This window comes from Canis lupus, chromosome 16 (assembly GCF_011100685.1).
Source record: "Canis lupus familiaris isolate Mischka breed German Shepherd chromosome 16, alternate assembly UU_Cfam_GSD_1.0, whole genome shotgun sequence".
Taxonomy (NCBI): Eukaryota; Metazoa; Chordata; class Mammalia; order Carnivora; family Canidae; genus Canis; species Canis lupus.
The window spans coordinates 2,560,612-2,580,610 of record NC_049237.1 but is presented as its reverse complement, the minus strand read 5'-3'; the positions used below and the strand labels follow the sequence as shown (position 1 = coordinate 2,580,610).

The 19,999-nt window shown below is 40.4% G+C and overlaps 1 protein-coding gene across 1 annotated transcript in view; it reads left to right on the top strand.

Annotated features, from left to right (window-relative positions):
* Positions 1–19,999, top strand: part of CNTNAP2 (contactin associated protein 2) — a 2,034,882-nt gene that overhangs the window by 1,350,382 nt on the left and 664,501 nt on the right. The window contains exon 13 of the mRNA XM_038559273.1: positions 19,498–19,698. Within this exon, the coding sequence (XP_038415201.1) occupies positions 19,498–19,698 (201 nt within the window). The remainder of the gene's footprint in view (positions 1–19,497; positions 19,699–19,999) is intronic.

The following is a 19,999-nucleotide window of genomic DNA, read 5'->3' as shown; positions in this document are numbered from 1 at the left end:
CCCCTCCCCTGAGCTGTACACTGTGTTTTGTTTTGTTTTGATTTTTTTTTTTGTACACTGTATTTTGAATGCTGTGCTAACCCTCTCTTCCCAAATATGCCATGAGTTCCAAGGACTGTCATTTGCCAATCTGAATGCACCAGCCACTGCCATCTCGGCTTCCCCCTGTGGGTGAAAGGCATCTCTGTCACGCAACCTGTCACGCAAACAAAATGCTTTAACTTTTCTTGTCTCTCTCCTCCCCTTTTACTGCAAACATCTGTTTAGTCAACAAGTACTTTCATTTCTATTTCCTTAGTATCCCTCTCAGTTTGCTCAGGCTGCCATAACAAAAGACCTCATCCTGAGCAACTGAAATAACAGAGTCATCTGCTCACAGTTTTGAGGCTGAAAGACTGTGACTAAGGTGCCTGCAGGGTTGGATCCTTTGGAGGCCTCTCTCCCTGGCTTGCAGATGGCAGCCTTCCCTCTATGTTCCCACGTGGTCTTGTCTCTGGATCCAGTCATGTTGGATCAGGGCCCACCCGTATGTCCTTGTTTTGCCTTAATTACCTGTTAAAAGGCCCTATCTCCCAACTACAGGCCCCTTCTGAGACACTGGGGTTTAGGGCTTTAGGGTATGAACTTTAAAGGGACACTATTCAGCCTATAACAGTATTTTCCAATTTAATCTCCCTTTCTTCCACTTTTAATGTCATTTTCTTACTTACAGTCCTACTCTTTTCATTTATGTTTATTGGTTTCCTAATTTTGGTTCATGCATTTATGACCGCTTCTCCCCAGGGTTAGCAGAATAATCATGTGAAAATGAAAACTTGATTGTGTTTTATTCTGCTTGAATCCTTCTGGGTTTCCTGGCAGTCATGAGGATAATGCCCACCAGGATATCAGATGCTCAAGGATCTGCTCCTGTCCCTTTCTCACCGGGTAACCTGTACCCCTCTTGGCTGCAGCAAGAGGAGGCTACTTGTAGCTCAGGGCCTTTGCAAATTCTCTATGCCTGAAATCCCACCTCCGTTCTTATCAAGTCTTTTCATGTGATTAACTGATATATTCCAAAAAGCGCAGCTCAGTATCATCCTTTATGAAAACTGTTAGCAGATCGTCATTTTTAACACTAAGTTAGCTGTTCCTCCTGGGTGCCCTCATTCCATCACGGTATCTTTTCCCAGTGCAATACAGTTCTATTACCTGTTCCCTGAACTCTGAGAACTGTGTGAGCAGAGACTGTGTCCCAATTTTGACTTGTCGCTTTGGTACAGCTAAGTTCCTGCTCCTCTTAGGCACTTAGTGAAGATTTGATGAATAAGTGAATGAATTAAAAAAAAAAACTAGATAGAACGAATATTTTTGTATGTTTTTTTCAATACTCTAATGGCAAAATTAGAAAAAGTAATCAATTATAGTTCAAAACCAACCCATATGTTTTACTAAACCAAAACGACTACAAAATGACACATGTGGTATCATTGTGACACTGTATATTGTATCCAGACATGGAAAATTAATAATCACTATTTAAAAGTGGTTGTTTTCTGCTGATAGGTGATGTGTCTGTGATATCCTCTTTCCTACCTCCCTGCATTTTTCAAATAGCCTTGGTTCTGTGAAATGTCCCATGGCTCTCTACTCGTGTTAATAAATGTACCATCTTTTTCCTCAATGTTCTCAAGTTATATTCTTTACATTTCACTGCTTAGAAAAAATAAAAAGGGGGATCTGAAACAAATTATTTGTCCACAAATCCACATTTTCATGGGAGCTAAAATAAAATGCATAACAAGGCTTGGAGGATAAACTTCTCCAGCCACTGTGAAATTTCCATTACGCCCTTCGTCACTTCTCCGGGTCTTGGCCCCGAGGACAGATGAGCAGTCTAATCTTTGATCAAGGGTTACTTCAAGTTAAAATTATCAGCTGTTCTCGAGAAACCCTTCCAAACCGGCGCACCCTGCTGCTACGAAGGTGAGAGTCGCTCCCACGGTTCACATATTGCATAGCTGCAGGATGCGACGCAGAGACTTGGAGAAAAGATTAAACAGCACTCAAAATATTGTTTCCCCCCAAATGACATCACATGGAGCATTATCGCCAAAATATTTTCATTTTCCTGCAGCCCTAACAAAACAAATATTGTTCTTGAGGCAACCTTGCATGATAACTTTCACTTAAGAGAAGTGCAGAAAACGACAGCAATTATAATTTTAGGGAAAGGATAAAATAATCATTGTCTGATGTCCGGGGGCCTTCCTTCTGATTTTCCTCCACGTGCTGATTATCTCTACGCTTGGATAACAGAGCCGTAGACTTTCAGAGATGGAAGGAATCGTATAGATTATCTATATATATATATATATATATATATATAAAGATTATCTAGTTATATATAGCCTCACCTTACAGTTGAGGGAATTGAAGCCCAGAGAAGCCCCAGAACATGGCAAATTGCTCCTTCTCCTTCTTCTGAGAGGCCTTGAAGTGCATCGCACCATAAGTGACGGGTCTCTCTCATTAACTTCAGACTCTCCATTCACCTGCAGACTCTGTCGTCAGAAAGACCTGCGTCCATAGTCCTTTGGCCACATAGCAGTGGGATCTTGGTAAATTGTTTAGTCTTTCAAACCTTCTACTTCCTCAGTTGTAAACTAGTAATTTTAAAGGACTTACCGTGTCAAGTTGCATTAGGATTAAATGGGAAACTTGTTAGAAACTAGATTCATAAATAATACTGATGTTAGCTCTCGTTATGTTGTCATTTATCCCACATGTAATCCCACTAGTTGAACTCTAAGGCATTCTGGAAGATCAAGATTTCGTAGAGTGTGAAGACGGTAACTTTATCGCTTTTGCCTTAGACTACTTGGTATGTATCCAGTTTCTTTATGGCTGTTTCCTAGGATTTTTGAAAACTGACAAAGGAAGAAGTGCATCTAAAACAACAACAGTGCTTGGCACTTAGTGAGTTCTTGGTCTGTGACTGATTCCCTCTGAAGTGTTTTCGTGCATTTTTCTATTTATTCCTCAAAACAACCTCATGAAATCAGCATGTGCTGTGATAATTCCCATTTTCACAATGAGAGACAGACACAGAGGGATTCATGTAGACACGTTCAAGACTTACTTTATTGCCACCTTCCAAATTGCTCCACTTGTCATGAGTCAAGAGGACCTGCCACCTGCTGGTGTCTTGGTTCTGGTCTTTGGCTTCCAGAGCTGACAGTGGCTTTTCTGGTGGCATGAGAGGGTCCCTACCAGTTCTCTTACTATTAAATCCCGCATCTCACCAAAAGCCTCAATGAGCAAGGTTTTATAGGACAAAAAGGTAGCCTTTGATGACAGGCTTGACTACCGAGGTATACATTATTTTTTTTAAAGATTTTATATATTTATTCATGAGAGACACAGAGAGAGACAGAGACACAGGCAGAGGGAGACTCAGGCTCCATGCAGGGAGCCTGACGTGGGACTCAATCCCAGGACCCCAGGATCACATCCTGAGCCAAAGGCAGACACTCAACCACTGAGCCACCCAAGTGTCCCTCCAAGTTATGTATTAACACCCAGTATGTATAACGACATGTGAGTGATGCCACCAGAGCAAGGACATGCTTTGAAGTACTGTCCAATGCGTTTCCTTTTGAGACCATCCCCTTTTCCCTCCCTTCTCCGTGCTTGCCAAGGCATTCAGGCAAGGCTTGACACCAAGTCCTGCTGTCCCCGGGAAGGGAGAGCCATCCTCCGTTCACTGGAATGGAGAGTTATTACTCACTTTTGAGCCTCAATCAGGCTTTTAGAAACTCTTAGCGAGATAGAAGTTTCAAAGGAAGAAACCATTTTTCTCGAACTTCTAAAGCTAGGTTTTATCACAAACAGATTAAAGTGTGCCTTTGGGTAAGGAAGAATGTGACTAAAGAATAAGTTCTTATACGACAAGGAGAAAAAAAAAGAAGCCTTTCTGTTGGTGATGTGTGAAGAAGAGAGAGGGAAGGAGGGAGAGGAGAGAAGAAAAGAAATGTGGAAAGAGAAATGACAGAGAGGAGTCTGGGATGCAAAAGAGGGTGACAGGTGGAAGAGGAGAAACAGCAAAACCCCTCTCCCTCCACCTCTGCTTGGTGTGGAAATCTAGGGCGCAGGTGGAATGGGGGACGCATAGGTAGTTTGCAGGGAACTACGTAGGAGAGGGAGGTAGGGCAGATCTGAGAGAAGTTCCATATGAGTCTCTTTAAATCAAGAGATTATAAATATGCCCATAAATGTTCGCTCTCCTCAACGTGCCATTTACTCTCCTCTTAGAGCCACCGTCAGTACACCTTTTAGGCATCTCTTTCTTAACTTTGTGACTCATGTCTAGATTTAGGAACCCTGATCTATGTTTACCATCCCTTAACCTTGGCTTTCAAATGATTCACCAATTTATGCATGCAATTGTACCATTATGCCTTATTTTCCAATCTCCAAAGAAACGTCATTTTGGAGACGTTACGCAGGTCTGCATATGAACGTTACTCCATCTTACGAATTGAAGAAGTTTCCAGGCTTTTATAGGGACACTTAAAAATCTTAGGTGGCTTGAAATATTCCCTACTGATGTACATCATCTCATTTGAAATAATGTATTCGATGGAAGCAAATGATCTGCTAGAGAGTAATCTTCATCTTACTTCCCATAATAACTCACACCCTTATCTCGTTTCTCAAAGTGCTTTTCCGATTACGGCCACCACTTGATCATTTGAGCGCACAGCACTTTGCTTGCACGGTGCTTGTGGTGGCTTTACCTTCTGCCCTGTTACCTGTCCTGAGACCCTCCTCAGAAGCTGTAGGTGCTGAGGCTGGAGTAGAGAAGATAGATAGGGAGCATGAAACACAGACGTGTCACGTCTGGCTTAGGCTCTTACAAGATTTCACTGACCTCAGTCTCCTTTGAAGCCTCTGAAAGTCATAGTCCCCAAGCCTTGCCTGGGCTCATCTCGCTCTTTCTAAACATTTGCCCCACATCCCTCACTGGTGTCCATCGCACTGGATACAATCTACATGCAGCCTCACAAACATCCACATCTCCAGCTATGACCTTTCTTCTGCGCCCCCAGATGCTTGTATCTAATTTACTTCATCTAAGCAATTAACCGTCTCTTGAGCATCTCAAGTCTGGCTTGTTAAAAGTGGAACTTTTGATCACTCCACCAGCAAAGATGGCTGACTGGTAGTCATCCTACATACCACATCTCTCTCTCCCTCTCTCTCTCTCTCTCCTTTCCCCACCTCTCTTACTACACTACCTGCCTTATCCAACCCATCAATAATTTATATTTTTTTTTCTTAGCAAATAGATTTCAAACTGATTGGCCATACTTGCATTGCCACCACTCTACTTCTTGGTACCGCCATCTTTATTCAGGGCTATGTGTCGCCTGTCAGCTTCCACTCTTACTGACTAACCTGTTCTTCGGACAACAGCCAGAGTGATTCTTTAAAAACAGAAATGGGATTGTGTTGCTTCCCCGCATGGAAATTTTCCATGTGTCCTCTCCTGCTTTGCATCTTCCTCAGGGCCTCACCCTGCACAGAAGGGCTCCCCAGCCTGACCGCACCCACCCCGGTCCTCCCCCTCTGTTTCCTGAACCCACCAAGTTCTTTCTCACCTTAGAACCTTTGTGCCATTTATTCCGTCTGCCTGGAACTTTCTCCTATTCCACCTTTGACCCCTGGCTACCACTGCATCCTCATCTTCCACCACCAGCTCTTCCATCTTTTAGGGCCAGTTTAAATATCTGTTGATGAGAGGCTGCTTCTGTTCATCCTGACGGCTTCCCTCCTGTGAATATATAACACTGCTATCTCTTTCCTTCAAATCTCCTGCCCCATTGGATGTTTGTTTGTTTGTTTGTTTGTTTATTTCTATTTCATCTCTGTTACAGTCTCTGAAGGTCAAGGCCAAGTCTGTTTTATTTACCACGAACAAGCTTATGGCCCAGGGGCCCAGAGTAAGTGGGGGTATGTTTATCGGAGGAGCAAATGAAAGAATAAATGAATGAATGAACTTTGGTGATGCCCATTGATACCATACAAATTAGAAGGGAGATACCCATAGCTCATATCGGAGAAATACCATTCTCAGGTTTAAATTTCCTCTCTTTTAGCCCCACCACCACCGCCGCATAACCCACATTCCCTAATAAGCAACAGGGGCTGTTCTCAGCAAAAGCAGGAACTTCTAATTTGTAAATTTGATTTTCACTGGCAACTCAGAAATATTTGTCTAGGGGATCCAACTAGATGATTATGTCTTCTGCTTCAGGCCCTTTGCTAGATACCGGTGTCTCACTCCAGTCAATAACACAACACCATGCGGTCCCACCTGGAGTGTTGATCTGGAATGATGCTCAAGGCTTTCCAGTCCCTCCAGCATTGCCAGCAGCAGTAAATCAAGGAAATACCAGAATTGCTGGGGCCTCCCTATGATTGTGCTGAGATGAAAGGCAGTGCGGGGGAAACCACTTACCTCATGGAATGGGAGAGAGGAGTTCTAAAGATCATTAATTGTATCAGCATAGGAGGCAAAAGGCAAGAGATTCCAAATCCCTGGGGGGGGGAGGGAGGGTGATCGTAGTTACATAAGAGCTTGGCCCCTGCAGATCAGCATATAAAGCACACCCTCTCCACTCAGTGTCCCTTCTGTAGGCCTCCCCAATATGCAATACTGTGGTTATCAGTGCACAGGTCTAGGCTGTGAGCTTGTTAAGGGTATTAGCTGTGTCTTTTTCCTATTTTACCACCGTGATAGAAAAAATGAATAATATGCCTCATGCAGAAGGCAATGTTATAAAGACTCCTCCACCACTTCCCTCTTTTACCTATAATACATAATGGGAGTTAAACACTTACACAGGACAAAAAGGTGATTTATAGGTGTGACAAAGGACCACCAAATGGGTGGGTGGCTTAAAACAAGAGAAATTAATTTTCTCATAGTCTTGGAGGCTGTAGATCTGATATCAAGGTGGCCACAGGTCATGTGTTCTCTGAAGGCTCTAAAGAGACCTATCCTTATCTCTTCCCTCTTCTGGTAGGTGTAGTCCTTGGCATCCTTTGGCTTGTAGTTACTTTACTCCACTGTCTGTCTCATTGTTACATGATATTATGTCTGTGTGTCCACATTCCCCTTTTTAGGGGACATCAGTCATTGGATTTGGACCCATCCTAAATAGGTTTGACTTCATCTAAACTTGATTATATCTGTAAAGACCCTATTTTCAAATAAGGTGACATACAGGTTCTGGGTAGATACAAATTTTGTGAGAACACTGTTCAGCCCAGTAGAGTAGATTCACTTGGATTCAAATATATTAGATAATACCTTGATAGTGTTTTGAGTTGTACCTGAAAACAACCTTACACTCATAATAGTAGAGGAAATAACTAAATTGGAGAATGTAAGCATACCTGTACAACAAATTGCAGATACTTGTCAAAGTTTATACTTTGATTACCATTCTTTCCATATGAAGGAAACAGAACAGCCCCTGGGCTTGGGTGTGTTAAATCCTCCTCCGTCCCTCTTCACTGATTTGTCCCCTTATCTGGTTGGTCACTCTTTGGGAAGTGTCATCTGTCAGCTTCATTCTAGGAGGTTTACACATTCCTATAAAGCTAGGTGTCTTTCTTCTTTTTCTTTCTTCTTTCTGCTTTCTCACTTGTCACTTTTGTTATGGGGTTAGTAACCTTCTTCCATAAATGTCTGCAGAGTGAGGGTCTTAGGTTTTGGGAGCCACATGGTATCTGTCTCAACTCCTTGACACCGTGTCCATGGTGTAGTGGTAGCCAGAGACAATGTGTCAACAAATCAGCATGGCCATGTTCCAATAAAACTTCATTTATGGACACGGACATGTGCATGGCCTCTATTCTCCCCACTTTTTGTCCGTTCTCTTTCGTTCTTCTTCTTGCCTTCCTATCTCCTTCTTTCCTTCTTTCCTTACTATCTTCTTTCTTCTTTCCTTCTTCCCACTTGCACTTGTGTACTCTTTTCTCCCTCCACGCCCCCCCCACTGATTCTATGTTTCCAAAATACCCACTACCTCTAAATTATATTTGATAATTGCACATTAATTATTTTAACCTTTTTCTATTTTCGAAAAATTGAGGGGTAATGACAATAAGTCATGAGAATACTCATGTGATGACCATTCGCTTATTCAAGATAAAAAATAGACTCTAAAATTCCTACATAAAATGAATACAAATTATAATGATCCTTTGGTTATTGTTTGAAAAATATATTTTCTCTGCTAGATGATCAGCTTCCAAACATATCCAGAATTACAACACCATACAGGGTCCTGGAGGCCCATTACCCAGCTGCTACAAGTGGTCAGTGACAGCCAATTTTGATTAATTTGGCTTTCTCCTTCCTGCTATGGAATTACTTTGAAGCAAGTCCCAGACCTTAGTGATATTTTAGCCTGTATCTATTAAGGATCATGGTTCTTTTTCAGAAAGCATACCCCAAATCACATTTTCATAGCTAATAACCAATCATAATTTCTTAATATCTTTAAATACCCAGTATTTAATTTCCTCAGACTCCATTTTGTGGGTCCCAGTATGATTTAACTTTATCATGCCCAATATGTCTTCAGTAGTTTAGTATTTATTGAGCACTTGAGTACCTGTAGCAGGTACTCTGTTAGACAATAGGAGGAGTAAGCAATGGCACTGATGCCCACATTGCTCTCAGTGAGTGACTTAACAAAACTGTGACTACAAAAAAATATTACAAATGTGAAATGAGAAATGCAAACACATTGGTTAATATAGACTTTTAAGGAAGCAGATGGAGATGGATGCACATCTTACTTGGTAGGGTACTAGGGGTTGGGAAGTGGGCAGTATTTTCAACAAAGTGCTTACCATCTGAACCCCGATGGACCAAGAAGAGCTGGGCCAGGAGGCAGCATTCCTGGCAGGAGGACAGAACTTGCTGCGTTTAGAGTCAACTGAGGATTTAGGAAGCTTCACAGAGAATCATTTCTAAAAAGTGAAACCATGGAACACATTTGTACTTCTGTTAAAATTAAAGTGAGAACACCAGTTTTAGTCCCTTCGAATATGTTAACTCTGATATTTTAAGGGTTTCTTTCCCTAAAAAGTTATTTCTAGCTAATTATCCTTACCAAGGAACTTAATCTGTCAGACTGTCTTGCTAATGTCCCCCACAATGAGGGCTGCTTCAGTGAAGAGAAACTGAGTTAATGGGGAAAATTAAATACTTAGAGGAGTTGATTATTTGGGGATTTTTCTTCCAAGGTGATAAATGTTATCTGTATCAACTTTGCTTTTTTTTTTTTTTTTTAATTAAGCCCGGTGCCTGGGTTTGATGAAGGGAGGAAGGGCCACAAATCCTCTGATAGAAAGTTGCTTACACCGCAGCCTTTACCACCCCTGAAGAGGTAAACTTGATCTCGCAAACTTTCAGGGAGCAGACAGTGATGTGAGCTTGGGTCAACACGAAAGGAAGGCCCATCTGGTGAGATTCTATTCTGTTAATAGAAAATCAGACTATCATTTCCAGCTTTATGTGTGCCACTACATCAAAGCTTTTTAGATAGAAACTTCAGGAAGAATGTAATTTCTCAAGTTAGCCTGTTACAAATCAGATTTAAACTAAATACTAACAGTGCTCGCTTTGGCAGCACATATACTAAACTAAATACTAACAGAAAATAAAATTCCCCAACAACAACAACAAAATGTATAAAATACAATGCTAGAGAATTTTATTTATTTATTTATTTATTTATTTATTTATTTATTTATTTATTTATTTATTTATTTTAATGCTAGAGAATTTTAAACCATTAAAGAACTCGGTGTAGGTTATAAGTGGGTTTATGATTTATATACTAAATCTTATTATTTGGATTATTCTGGCAGTTGCCTGAAAATTAGCAGTTACTTTTTCAGGTTGTACCGTCATCACTTATTTTGTGTACTTTCCCTCCTCTTGCTAGTTTTTTGATGGCTTTAAACGGCCATTACTTATCTTTATGTGCCCGGGGCCTAGAACTGCACTTGGAATGAAGCAAGTTGTTCATAAATGAAAGCTCCTCTGTTCCTGAAACTCTTACCATGGAAAGAAGCCTCCCATACTTAGCAGAGAACACTTACTCTCTTACTATTCAACCTAGAAAGAAACAGTGATGGTTTTAAGATGCTTATTGCATTTTAGATATATTTTTATGTTGCTCTTTTAAAAATCGCTGCAGTTTAATATCTTGTAAATATTGCAAGTACAATACCAGTCCTCTACAATTCCAAATATCACTTTGTTTCTTTCACCTGTAAAGACTTTCTAAATGCTTTTTTTTTTTTAAGCTTAATATCGTAGAGCTCTCTGGTGTGAGCCATAACCCCATGAACTATATATTTCAAATGGGTCCTTTACAGGAATCACTGATGATGATAGTGATAGAAGCTTGTTGGAAGCTAAATGAAGAAAGGAATAAGGTATATAATTAGCACAAGATTTCTTGAACTTCTGCAGACTGCTAGGCACCGTGCTAAGAATTTGAGTATACCAGTAAAGATGTTATTTTAAAAAGTTCTCCAGCATAGTGGAGTGTATGGTCTTTGAGGAAAGTGGTAGGGGAAGCAGACAACACAAAATAAGCATTTCAAGTAAGTAAATTATATACTATATGTTAGAAGGCCGTATGTGCTAGGAAACAACAAAGTAGGTAAAGGGCAGGGTGGGTTGTAAGTTTGAAGATGGCAGGCAGGGTGGGCCTAGTGAGATCTGCCATCTGAGTCAAGACTAAACGGAAGTGAAAGAGTTAGTCCTGGGAGCAGGTGGGGGGACACCGGGAAGGCACAGGGGCAGCCAGGCCCTGAGATGGGGCTGCTTGCCACAGCCCAGCAACAGGTAGGCCAGTGTGGGAGAGTAATTATTTGAAGAATGATTTTTTTTTAACCTAGTGTGTGCAGCATATTTCAAGGTATTCTTAAATAACAGGAGATGTTATCTTTAAAGGTCCACAGGAATGGTCAGTCACTGATCCTGGATGACATTTCCTTAGTCCCAAGTTGGAACTGAGCTCAGAATCTAATATGTTATAAGCGACAAGAAGAGTAGCATTTCCTTGCTCAAGGGGAACAACACTCCTTGTTGCCACAGAGGTGGACTCCCGACTGTCAAATACACAGGGGCCACATCTCCACCTCGTGTGAGAGGAAAGGAAAGGGAAGATTAGCTTGTCTAAGTATTGACAGAAATGCAGTCAGTAACCACAGCTGTATTGTAAAAGAATTTTAACATCCCTGCAATGGAACAAAAACATTAACAAATATCCTTCTTCCCAGAAAATAGCTAATGCCTTCTTAGAAAAAAAAAAAAGAAGACACAAATAAGCTCCAAATTGTACGTTGGGTGGGTGAGAATGATCCACCATTATTTGTACATGTTCACAGCACTCGATTTGTCATCCGTCTCTGGGCCGGAATTGTGAGCATAAAAATAATCAACACTTTCCACCACCTGCAGAACATCATCTGTACTTTGAGCTCATTTCCTCACTGCTTCCTGCAGAGGTTCCATCTGCTTTACATACCTTATTTCTTGACATGTGATTCAGGATGCCTGTGCCACCTGAACTGCATACATAGCTGGCGTTATGAATGATTCCAACTACCACGGCCTGCCATTGTGAGATGGCTTCTCTGTTATTAGAGATTAGGCTACAGAGAGGCTTGTAATGCTCGCACACTATCTATTGGGGGACACAAATATGACACCAAATTTCTAATAATTTAAGTTGTGTCAGTAGCATTATACTTATTGAGAAAATCTTCCAAGCCAAATAATGATATATGAAATTTAGGGTCCTCAAGCTGACACACTTGAAAAACTAATAAGATTTTCAAATAGATCCTCTTAAAATGACAAAAAAAAAAAAAAAAAAAAAAAAAAAGACCATACTATAACCTAACATTGTGCTGGGTCTTTCTATCTGAAAGATTTGTAGGCAATTTTGTTGAAATTAATACTTCAAATAATGACAAGTGGTTATTAATAATTTAAGAAACTATTGTGTGACTTAGTAAAGCACACATAGCTCATGTAAAATGACCAATTTTGGTCCAATTGTTAACTTTTGTAGAGATCTGGATCTCAGATCTGGATCTCAGAAATAAAATACTCCTTAATTGTTTGTTTCAGTGTGGAATATTTCTAGCTTATATCCAACCCCCAGATTAGGAAAAAACAACATCAAATATAAAATTAAAGCCCGTGCATATCCCTAATCTTATTCCCCTTGGCAGGCTCCTGATCTTAGAGGAAAAGATTTCAACTTTTCATTGTTGAGGATGATTTTAGCTATGGGCGTGTCATATGTAGCCTTGAAGAAATATTTTTAAAATATGAGTTGATATTTTATCTTCAGAATTTTCCAACACCCACCTATAACCATGCACTAGACCTTTCGACTCATGCACAATTGTTGGGGCTCTGCAATCTTATATTTCACTATTGCAGACACTTCAATCTCCAATTGATCTAGATCCCATCTACTAAATCCTTTTTTTTCTCCAAAGTATTTGGTCTGAACTATAAGAAGAATGAAACTGACCTTTACCTTACCCTTCATATAGCTCATCACTATTTAACCTTTATAGTTAAAGTTTCAAGTGCCATGTCCGTCTGGTCATTTCATAACTTTCTATATCTGGGTCATATGGGCTTTCTGTAGGAACTCGCAGTGGCCTGTGCATATCTCCATTTTAGCACTTGTAGGTGATTTGTAATTTCAAGCTTAATGTTCTGTTACCATCAATGGATTACAAGCTTATTGAGAACAGGAACTCAAGTCTGTTATTCTTGTATCCCCAGAACATAACTGATGAAACCAGTTAGGAGTTCAATAAATAGTTGTGAATGTGTGCATTACTGTTTTATGACATTTTTCTAAGTGCAATAGGTTATATTGTCATTTAAAAAGTCTATCCAGATGTTTGCCCTACCCCCTGAACATTAGTGGATTGCTATGGGGAAGCAATGGGGAAGACAGTAAAAATGTTGATGTGTCACCAACCATGTCACCACTGAGTCAAAGGGATGAGGAGTGAAAAGAGTACTAAATCCAGAACCAGGAGACAAAGTCTCCATCATTTTGCCACTCTCTTTATGGTCATTTCAGCAAGTCTCTTATCCCTCTTAAGACTTGGCTTCTTAATCTCTAATAGAAGAGAGTCACAATGGATGTCCTTCAAGATTTTACATTGATGTTATTTGGTATTCAAAATTTTCCACTTGAGAACATGGCTTCCTTCAAATGTTAGGCTTCTTTCCTTGGATATGTGTTCCTCTAAGGCTGCAAATTTTAAGTTTTGCAAAAACAATTCTTATTAATGCTGTAGCATTTAATTGGAGATCCTTGCTCATCTCCTGCTCATAGTTAGTGTTCAATCTTTGATTAATGGAATCAGTCTAATAGCCATTAAGACTTCTGTGCCCAAAGAAAGTGACAGATAAAGTTATTGGAATGCAGTTTATTGGAGGAGAAACTTAAGGATATACAAAATTGAATCTACTAGTTTTACTCAGCAGCCAAGATTTACATGCAATATGGAAAATGTTGAGAGACATGTATCCTGTTCAGTTCCCATTATGTTACTCTGAGAGTGAGAAACTCAAAGTCATTCCTGGCATAATAGGCCAAGGTTTCTAAGGAATTTGGACTGTAAGCAGATGTTCATTATGCCCCTCCAATATATTTTATAAACTATTTTAAATTTAGGTAGTTTACAGTGTATTCTCTTTTTTTAGAAGATGAATAAAGGTGAGGAAGAAATCTCTCAGATTAACAAATTGGTCCTCAACCAGTATAGTGATATGGTTTGAAAATCAAAAACACTTAGATGCATATACCCATTTTTTCCCTACTGGATTCAGCTTAGATTAGACTTTTATTACAATATGACCTGTAATATGAACTCAGATTGTATTGGATAATGTGGAAGAGTCAAAAACAGCCATATATACATGATAAAGAAGCTGGTTATATCCTGGAATGACTTATTCTTTGTTTTTGTTTTGTTTGTTTGTTTTTCCACTGGTCATTTCCTGACTTTATCAGTTCCTGGCCAGAGCTCCAAAGAACTGAGTTCTCATGAAGGGAATTGTTTGAGAATTACAAATAGGATGAGGATGTGAGGTCACGGGTAGAGGCAGCAGAAGGACCTTTCTGATGTACTCGTGTCAACACAACTAAGCTGGGTAATCTTGAGGACTCTGTTTATTTCCAAGCAGAAGGATACATTTCCACAATGCGCTCCATATGTGTCCCAGTATTTGGAAAATATAACTATATCATCTGTACTGAAAACATTGTACAGTGAGATAATTTTTAAATATGCAATTGCATGATGAAACAGATACTAAGCTCTCAGTAATCACAGAAGGCACTTTCATGACACACTAATCCAAAGAGAGTATTTGAAATATACTAGTTTATCAATTGCTTCTTCATGAACATGGAACAGTGGCAGAAATTTAGAATTTGCTATACATAGTAGTTTCTATTTGCATCACGCACATAACTGATAACACAGATTATGTAAACACGTTACAAATATGGGAATAAGATTCTTAATTTTTCACTTATGATACTAGCAAAGAAAAAATTATACAGTATAACTTTCTTCGAGACGCGGTGGATATCTGCAAAATTGTTAATATACATTTGTCACTTAAGATTTAATGGCTCAAGCGTAACATGCAAGCATTAAAAAATAATTTGCAAAGATGCATCAACAGTAGTTGCTTTATGCCATTAAAATAGAGTTTACATATTACTTTATGTAATGCCACAACACTAAAAGGTTTTAAATCTTTATACATATATCTATGAGTGTGTGTGAGTATATATATATATGTACATATATATGTGTGTGTATATGTGTATTTATATGTACATATATATATTCTTTTTTTTTCAAGCCTTTCTGAAGTATAGCTCTATTGAAATAAAGAATTGAATGTCAGAGAATAAGTTGAAGCATGCTACATTAACTTGCTTCCAACCTTCTAATGCCAAGGGCTTTCTATCTCACTTCAAGGTCACACCCACCCATCCGCATTACACCTCAGACTTTAATTCCTGCTGTTTTTTCCTTTCTCATTTGCTGGCCTCCTTGCATACCTGAACAATACAGGAATATTCCAGAATTAGAATGTTTTCATTTGCACTTCCTCTGTCTGGAATACTTTTCCCCAGACATCCACATGGCTTGCTGGACAATGACTTTGTTTATTCAGACGTCACTTAGTGAGGGCTGTCACGGTTTCCTCTGCATTTAAAAAAAATGTAATCAGACAAAGACAGACAAACACCATATGATTTCATATGGTGGAATCTAAAAAAAAGAAACAAAACAAAAACAGATGAACAGTTTCAGGAAACAAACTTGGTTACTAGATGGGGAGGGGTTGGGAGATGGGCAAAATAGTTAAGGGGAATTAAGAGCTATAAACTTCCAGCTATAAAATAAATAAATCACAGGAATGTAAGGTACAGCATAGGGAATATAGTCAATAATATTGTAATTAGTACAGTGACAGATGGTAACTAGACTTGTCATGGGGATCATTTTACAATGTATAAAAATATCAAATCACTATGATGTATACCTGAAACTAATAGGATATTGAGTATCAATTAAACTTCAATTTAAAAAATTGCAATCTACACACAGCCTGTTCTTCCAGTCCCTGTTGTAGTTTTTCCTCACCATTGTTGGGTGCTACCTATATATATTATTTTAATCTTTGGCTTATTGTCTGTTTTCTCCCCACTAGAGTATAAGACTCTAAAAATTCAGAATTTCTTTTCTTTGTGGTTTCCCTAGCTCCGTATCTGTCATGTAGTGGGTACCCAGTAATGTTTGCTGAATGAGTGAATGGGCTATAAAACAAGTATAAAGAAAATGGTGCCCTGAGGACTGATACTAAATTGTGTGCTGAAATGCATGGATGTAGGGTTTAGGGCCCAGCAGCCACTAGGACCAAAATGTTAGAGACTCATCAATATTAATAAATTGGTTAATATTTTTAAAGTCATTGACAGAGACCCTAGTAGGTGACCATTTTTATTTTACTTGCTTAATTAATGTCTGCCGTTATGAACATTATTTTGTGTAAATTAAAAAGGGGTTTGTTACTTTTAAAAAGGCCCAGAGTTAAAATGACTATTTCATTATGACTTAAAGAATGAAAGTTTTGAAATATCGCTACGGGACAAGGATGAGGTCCTGGTAAGGATTTGGTTTTGTTTTTTAAAGGTAAGTAGTGAGTACTGTCATAACACTGGAGAGCCTCTATACTAGAGGCTGATTTTATCAGAAAAGAGATGACTTACCCTTATTTAACTAATGGATCTTGACTTAGCGGAAGGTAAACGTGAAGGTCTGAATATAAATGGCAATCAGTAAAAAAACAATAAATAAATAAATAAATAAATAAATAAATAAATAAATAAATAAATGGCAATCAGTGTGTTGTCAGAATCATGTCAGAAAGAGAGACGATGATTAAAATATGTTATAGTTTCTTTGCTTTCTCGGAGGAGCCAGGGGAAGACCATCTGATCATGCCAACGGTGAACATGGAAAACCATTATCTTTTGGAAAATGTGCCATGACACAGGCTCCGTAATTGAATTGTTTAGTTGAAGAAGAGCAAGGTGCAAAGGATTCTGATGCAGAGGCATTTTGTAAGCCATGAGGGGAAACTGCAGTCTAGAACCAAGGGGCTTGTCCAGGGTCGTTCGGGAAGGTCATGGCAGTGCCGAATCCCCAACCACAGTGCTTTAGGACGTTCCTAGACCAAGGTCTTTGTGTTCTACTTGTGTTTTCTTAATTCATACTAATATATGGTGAAGGCCTGCTGTGTGCCAGCTGCTGTTCCAGGCACTGCGCATCCAGCATTGGAAACAACGCCTGCCTACCCCTGCATCTAACGTGGGGAGACGGCCAGAATGAAAATGTGCAGTGTCAGAGAAGGATAAATCCTAGGGAAAAAACAGAGCCGGACCCGGAGATAGAAAAGAGCTGTGGTGGGGATGGGACCAGGAGAGGCGAGGGTGGCAGTGGGGCAGACAGAGGGCCCCGTGGCCTCCAAGGACAGAGGGAGAGCAAAGGCTCCCAGGAAGGGCTCCCTGACTGCGCTGATGGAGGCAGGCTCCCTTGTGGCTGGAGGAGCAGGGGGGAGGTGAGGAGGGCAGGAGAGGGTGGTGGCAAGGTGGAGCTAGACCACAAAGGGCCCTCCACTGTTACAACAGCTAGACTTTTCCTCTGAATGAGACCTAGTGCCACGTGAGGGCTTGGAGCAGAGTATCTGAACTTGGCTTCTATTTGCAGAGGCTCAGCTTGGCTGCTGGGTATAGGGTAGGGGTGAGAGCACAAGGGGGAAAGCAGGGGCTGGTTGGAAGGTACTGTGGGATGGGGCAAGAGGAGGTGGGGGCTTTGACCTGAGCAGTGAGGGGCGGGGGGCAGGCAGGAGTGCTCAGATCCCAATGGAGGAGATAGAGCAGACTGGATTAACTGATAGGTTGGATGATGAGTGTAGAAGAAAGGGGGGATATAGTGGGGACTCCAAGGCTTTGTCTTGAGCAGCTGGACCCTGTATTTCCTAGAAGTTGGCAGTCAGGACCGTATGCTCAGTGAAACTCATGTTTGATCTTGTCCACACTGCTCCCCAGGTTGGGTTGTGTACTCCCACCAGAAGACATGTCTCCTCCGGTTTGACTCACGGCTATGTTAGCAGCTGCAAATAACCATTGCCTAGATCCTGTGTGTTAGGAGTTACAAAATGAGGGTCCCCTAATTCCATCACTTAGTCTTCATTTATGAGCTGAAATATTTCCATAAAGAGAGCATTTAGTGATGTTATGGCTCCTACTGGTAAGATGTGCTAAATGTTGGCTTCGTAGTCCTTATTCCTAATATTCAAAATAATGGGTTAGTTACTTGGCATTTCCTTAAGACTGAACATTTCTTTTTTATTTTTATGAACTCCTAGAATTAAACATCCCTGACGTATTTTATCCCATTGCAGGATATTCTCACTGATGTTAAAATCATTCTTCTCTGATCCTGGTGTCTTTTTTTTTTTTTTTTTAAATGCCCCCTGTTGGGATCCCTGGGTGGCGCAGCGGTTTGGCGCCTGCCTTTGGCCCAGGGCGCGATCCTGGAGACCCGGGATCGAATCCCACATCGGGCTCCCGGTGCATGGAGCCTGCTTCTCCCTCTGCCTGTGTCTCTGCCTCTCTCTCTCTCTCTGTAACTATCATAAATAAATAAAAATTAAAAAAAAAATAAATGCCCCCTGTTTCCAATAGCTTATTTGTTTCTATGTGACATTATGTTCCAGGCTTATCTTGTGCATTTCTAGCCCTGAAATCAGTCACTTCATCCAGCAGCCCTGTTTCCTCTTAATGAAAAATCATATTGAGTGATGATAATCTGGTGCTACAGGTTGTCCTTGTTTGGGGCCTTTCCCAGTGGACAGAGCTAGGACGTAGGTCTGCATTTTTTATGAAGAAAAATTATGGGTTCATGGCTATGTTTCTCATTCAAATTCAGGAATAGATCAGGTCATAATTTAACCTCATCAATCTTAGATTCGCTTCTCCTTTTCACACATTGAAATTTTCAGGGTCCAAAGCATCAAGGTAATTACTCATTTGTATTGTTGCCTGCTTATAGAGCATTTCAGTCACACAGAATGAGGCTCCAATTTTACCTGAAAGGTCAGGGTGAGAGGAACATTTGTTGACAAGAGGAGGATGCACATTCTGATTGGAGCGAACAGCATAGACAGAGATTCAGAGCTTGAGAGAGCACAGTTCAGTTTGGAAGGAGCAAATACTATTGTACCAGAGGAGTGATGGGTTAGGGAGTCAGGAAGGAGTGGGAATATAATGAGCCTCACATTCAGTGCTGTGGACCTTAGCATCAACCAGAGACACGAGCTGTTTTCTCTGCTTAAGAGGTATCTTGCATTTTGGTTTGGTTTGTTGTTTGTGGTTGTTGTTTTTTTTTTTTTTAAGATTTATTTATTGTAGAGAGTAGGAGAAAGAATGAGCAAGTAGGGGAGAGGCAGAGGGAGCGAGAGCATCCTGATGCAGACTCCATGCTGAGCACAGAGCCTGAGGAGGCGGGGCCCCATCCCAGGGCCCTGAGCTCCTGACCTGAGCCCAAAGCAAGAATGGGCCACCTAGCTGACAGAGATGCCCAGATGCCCCTTGCATTTGGTTTTAATAAAAAGCATCTCTTTATAATTCACCTACATATAAGGAGAACTTGCAGGATAGAACCTGAAGGATGGCAATCCTCAGCTCTTTGCTCCATCAGTTCAGGGAAAGTGCAGCTCAGTATTTTCGGCCATTGGAAGAAGGATTTGCATCCTAATGATCCCTTTTCCTGGTATTTTTCTCCCCACAGAGGACAAAGTGTGGACCATAGTGTCTCACGATTTGCAGATGCAGACCACGGTGGTGGGCTACAGCCCAGAAAAGTACTCGGTGACACAGCTCGTTTACAGTGCCTCCATGGACCAGATCAGCGCCGTCACCAGCAGTGCCGAGCACTGCGAGCAGTACGTCTCCTATTTCTGCAAGATGTCGAGGTTGTTGAACACCCCAGGTAGGCTGAGAATGGAGTGTTCCTTGTAATTACTATCTCAGCTGGTGCTTGGAATTACCTAAACAATCCAACAGGTGCGACGTATTATCTTAGAGGCCAGTCTCCAAAGTGCAGGCAGCTGTGAAAAAAGTAAACGATCACTTGTTTTCTGGAGAATGAAACTGAGAAAAGTATGATTTTAGGAAAACATTGCATTGTTTTAAGCTTTTAGGAAAAAATTGCATTGTTTTAAACTCTGAGTTTTTTTTGCAGTTTTTTTGTGCCTATGTGTGTGTATCTGTGTTTCTGGTGCTTAATTATC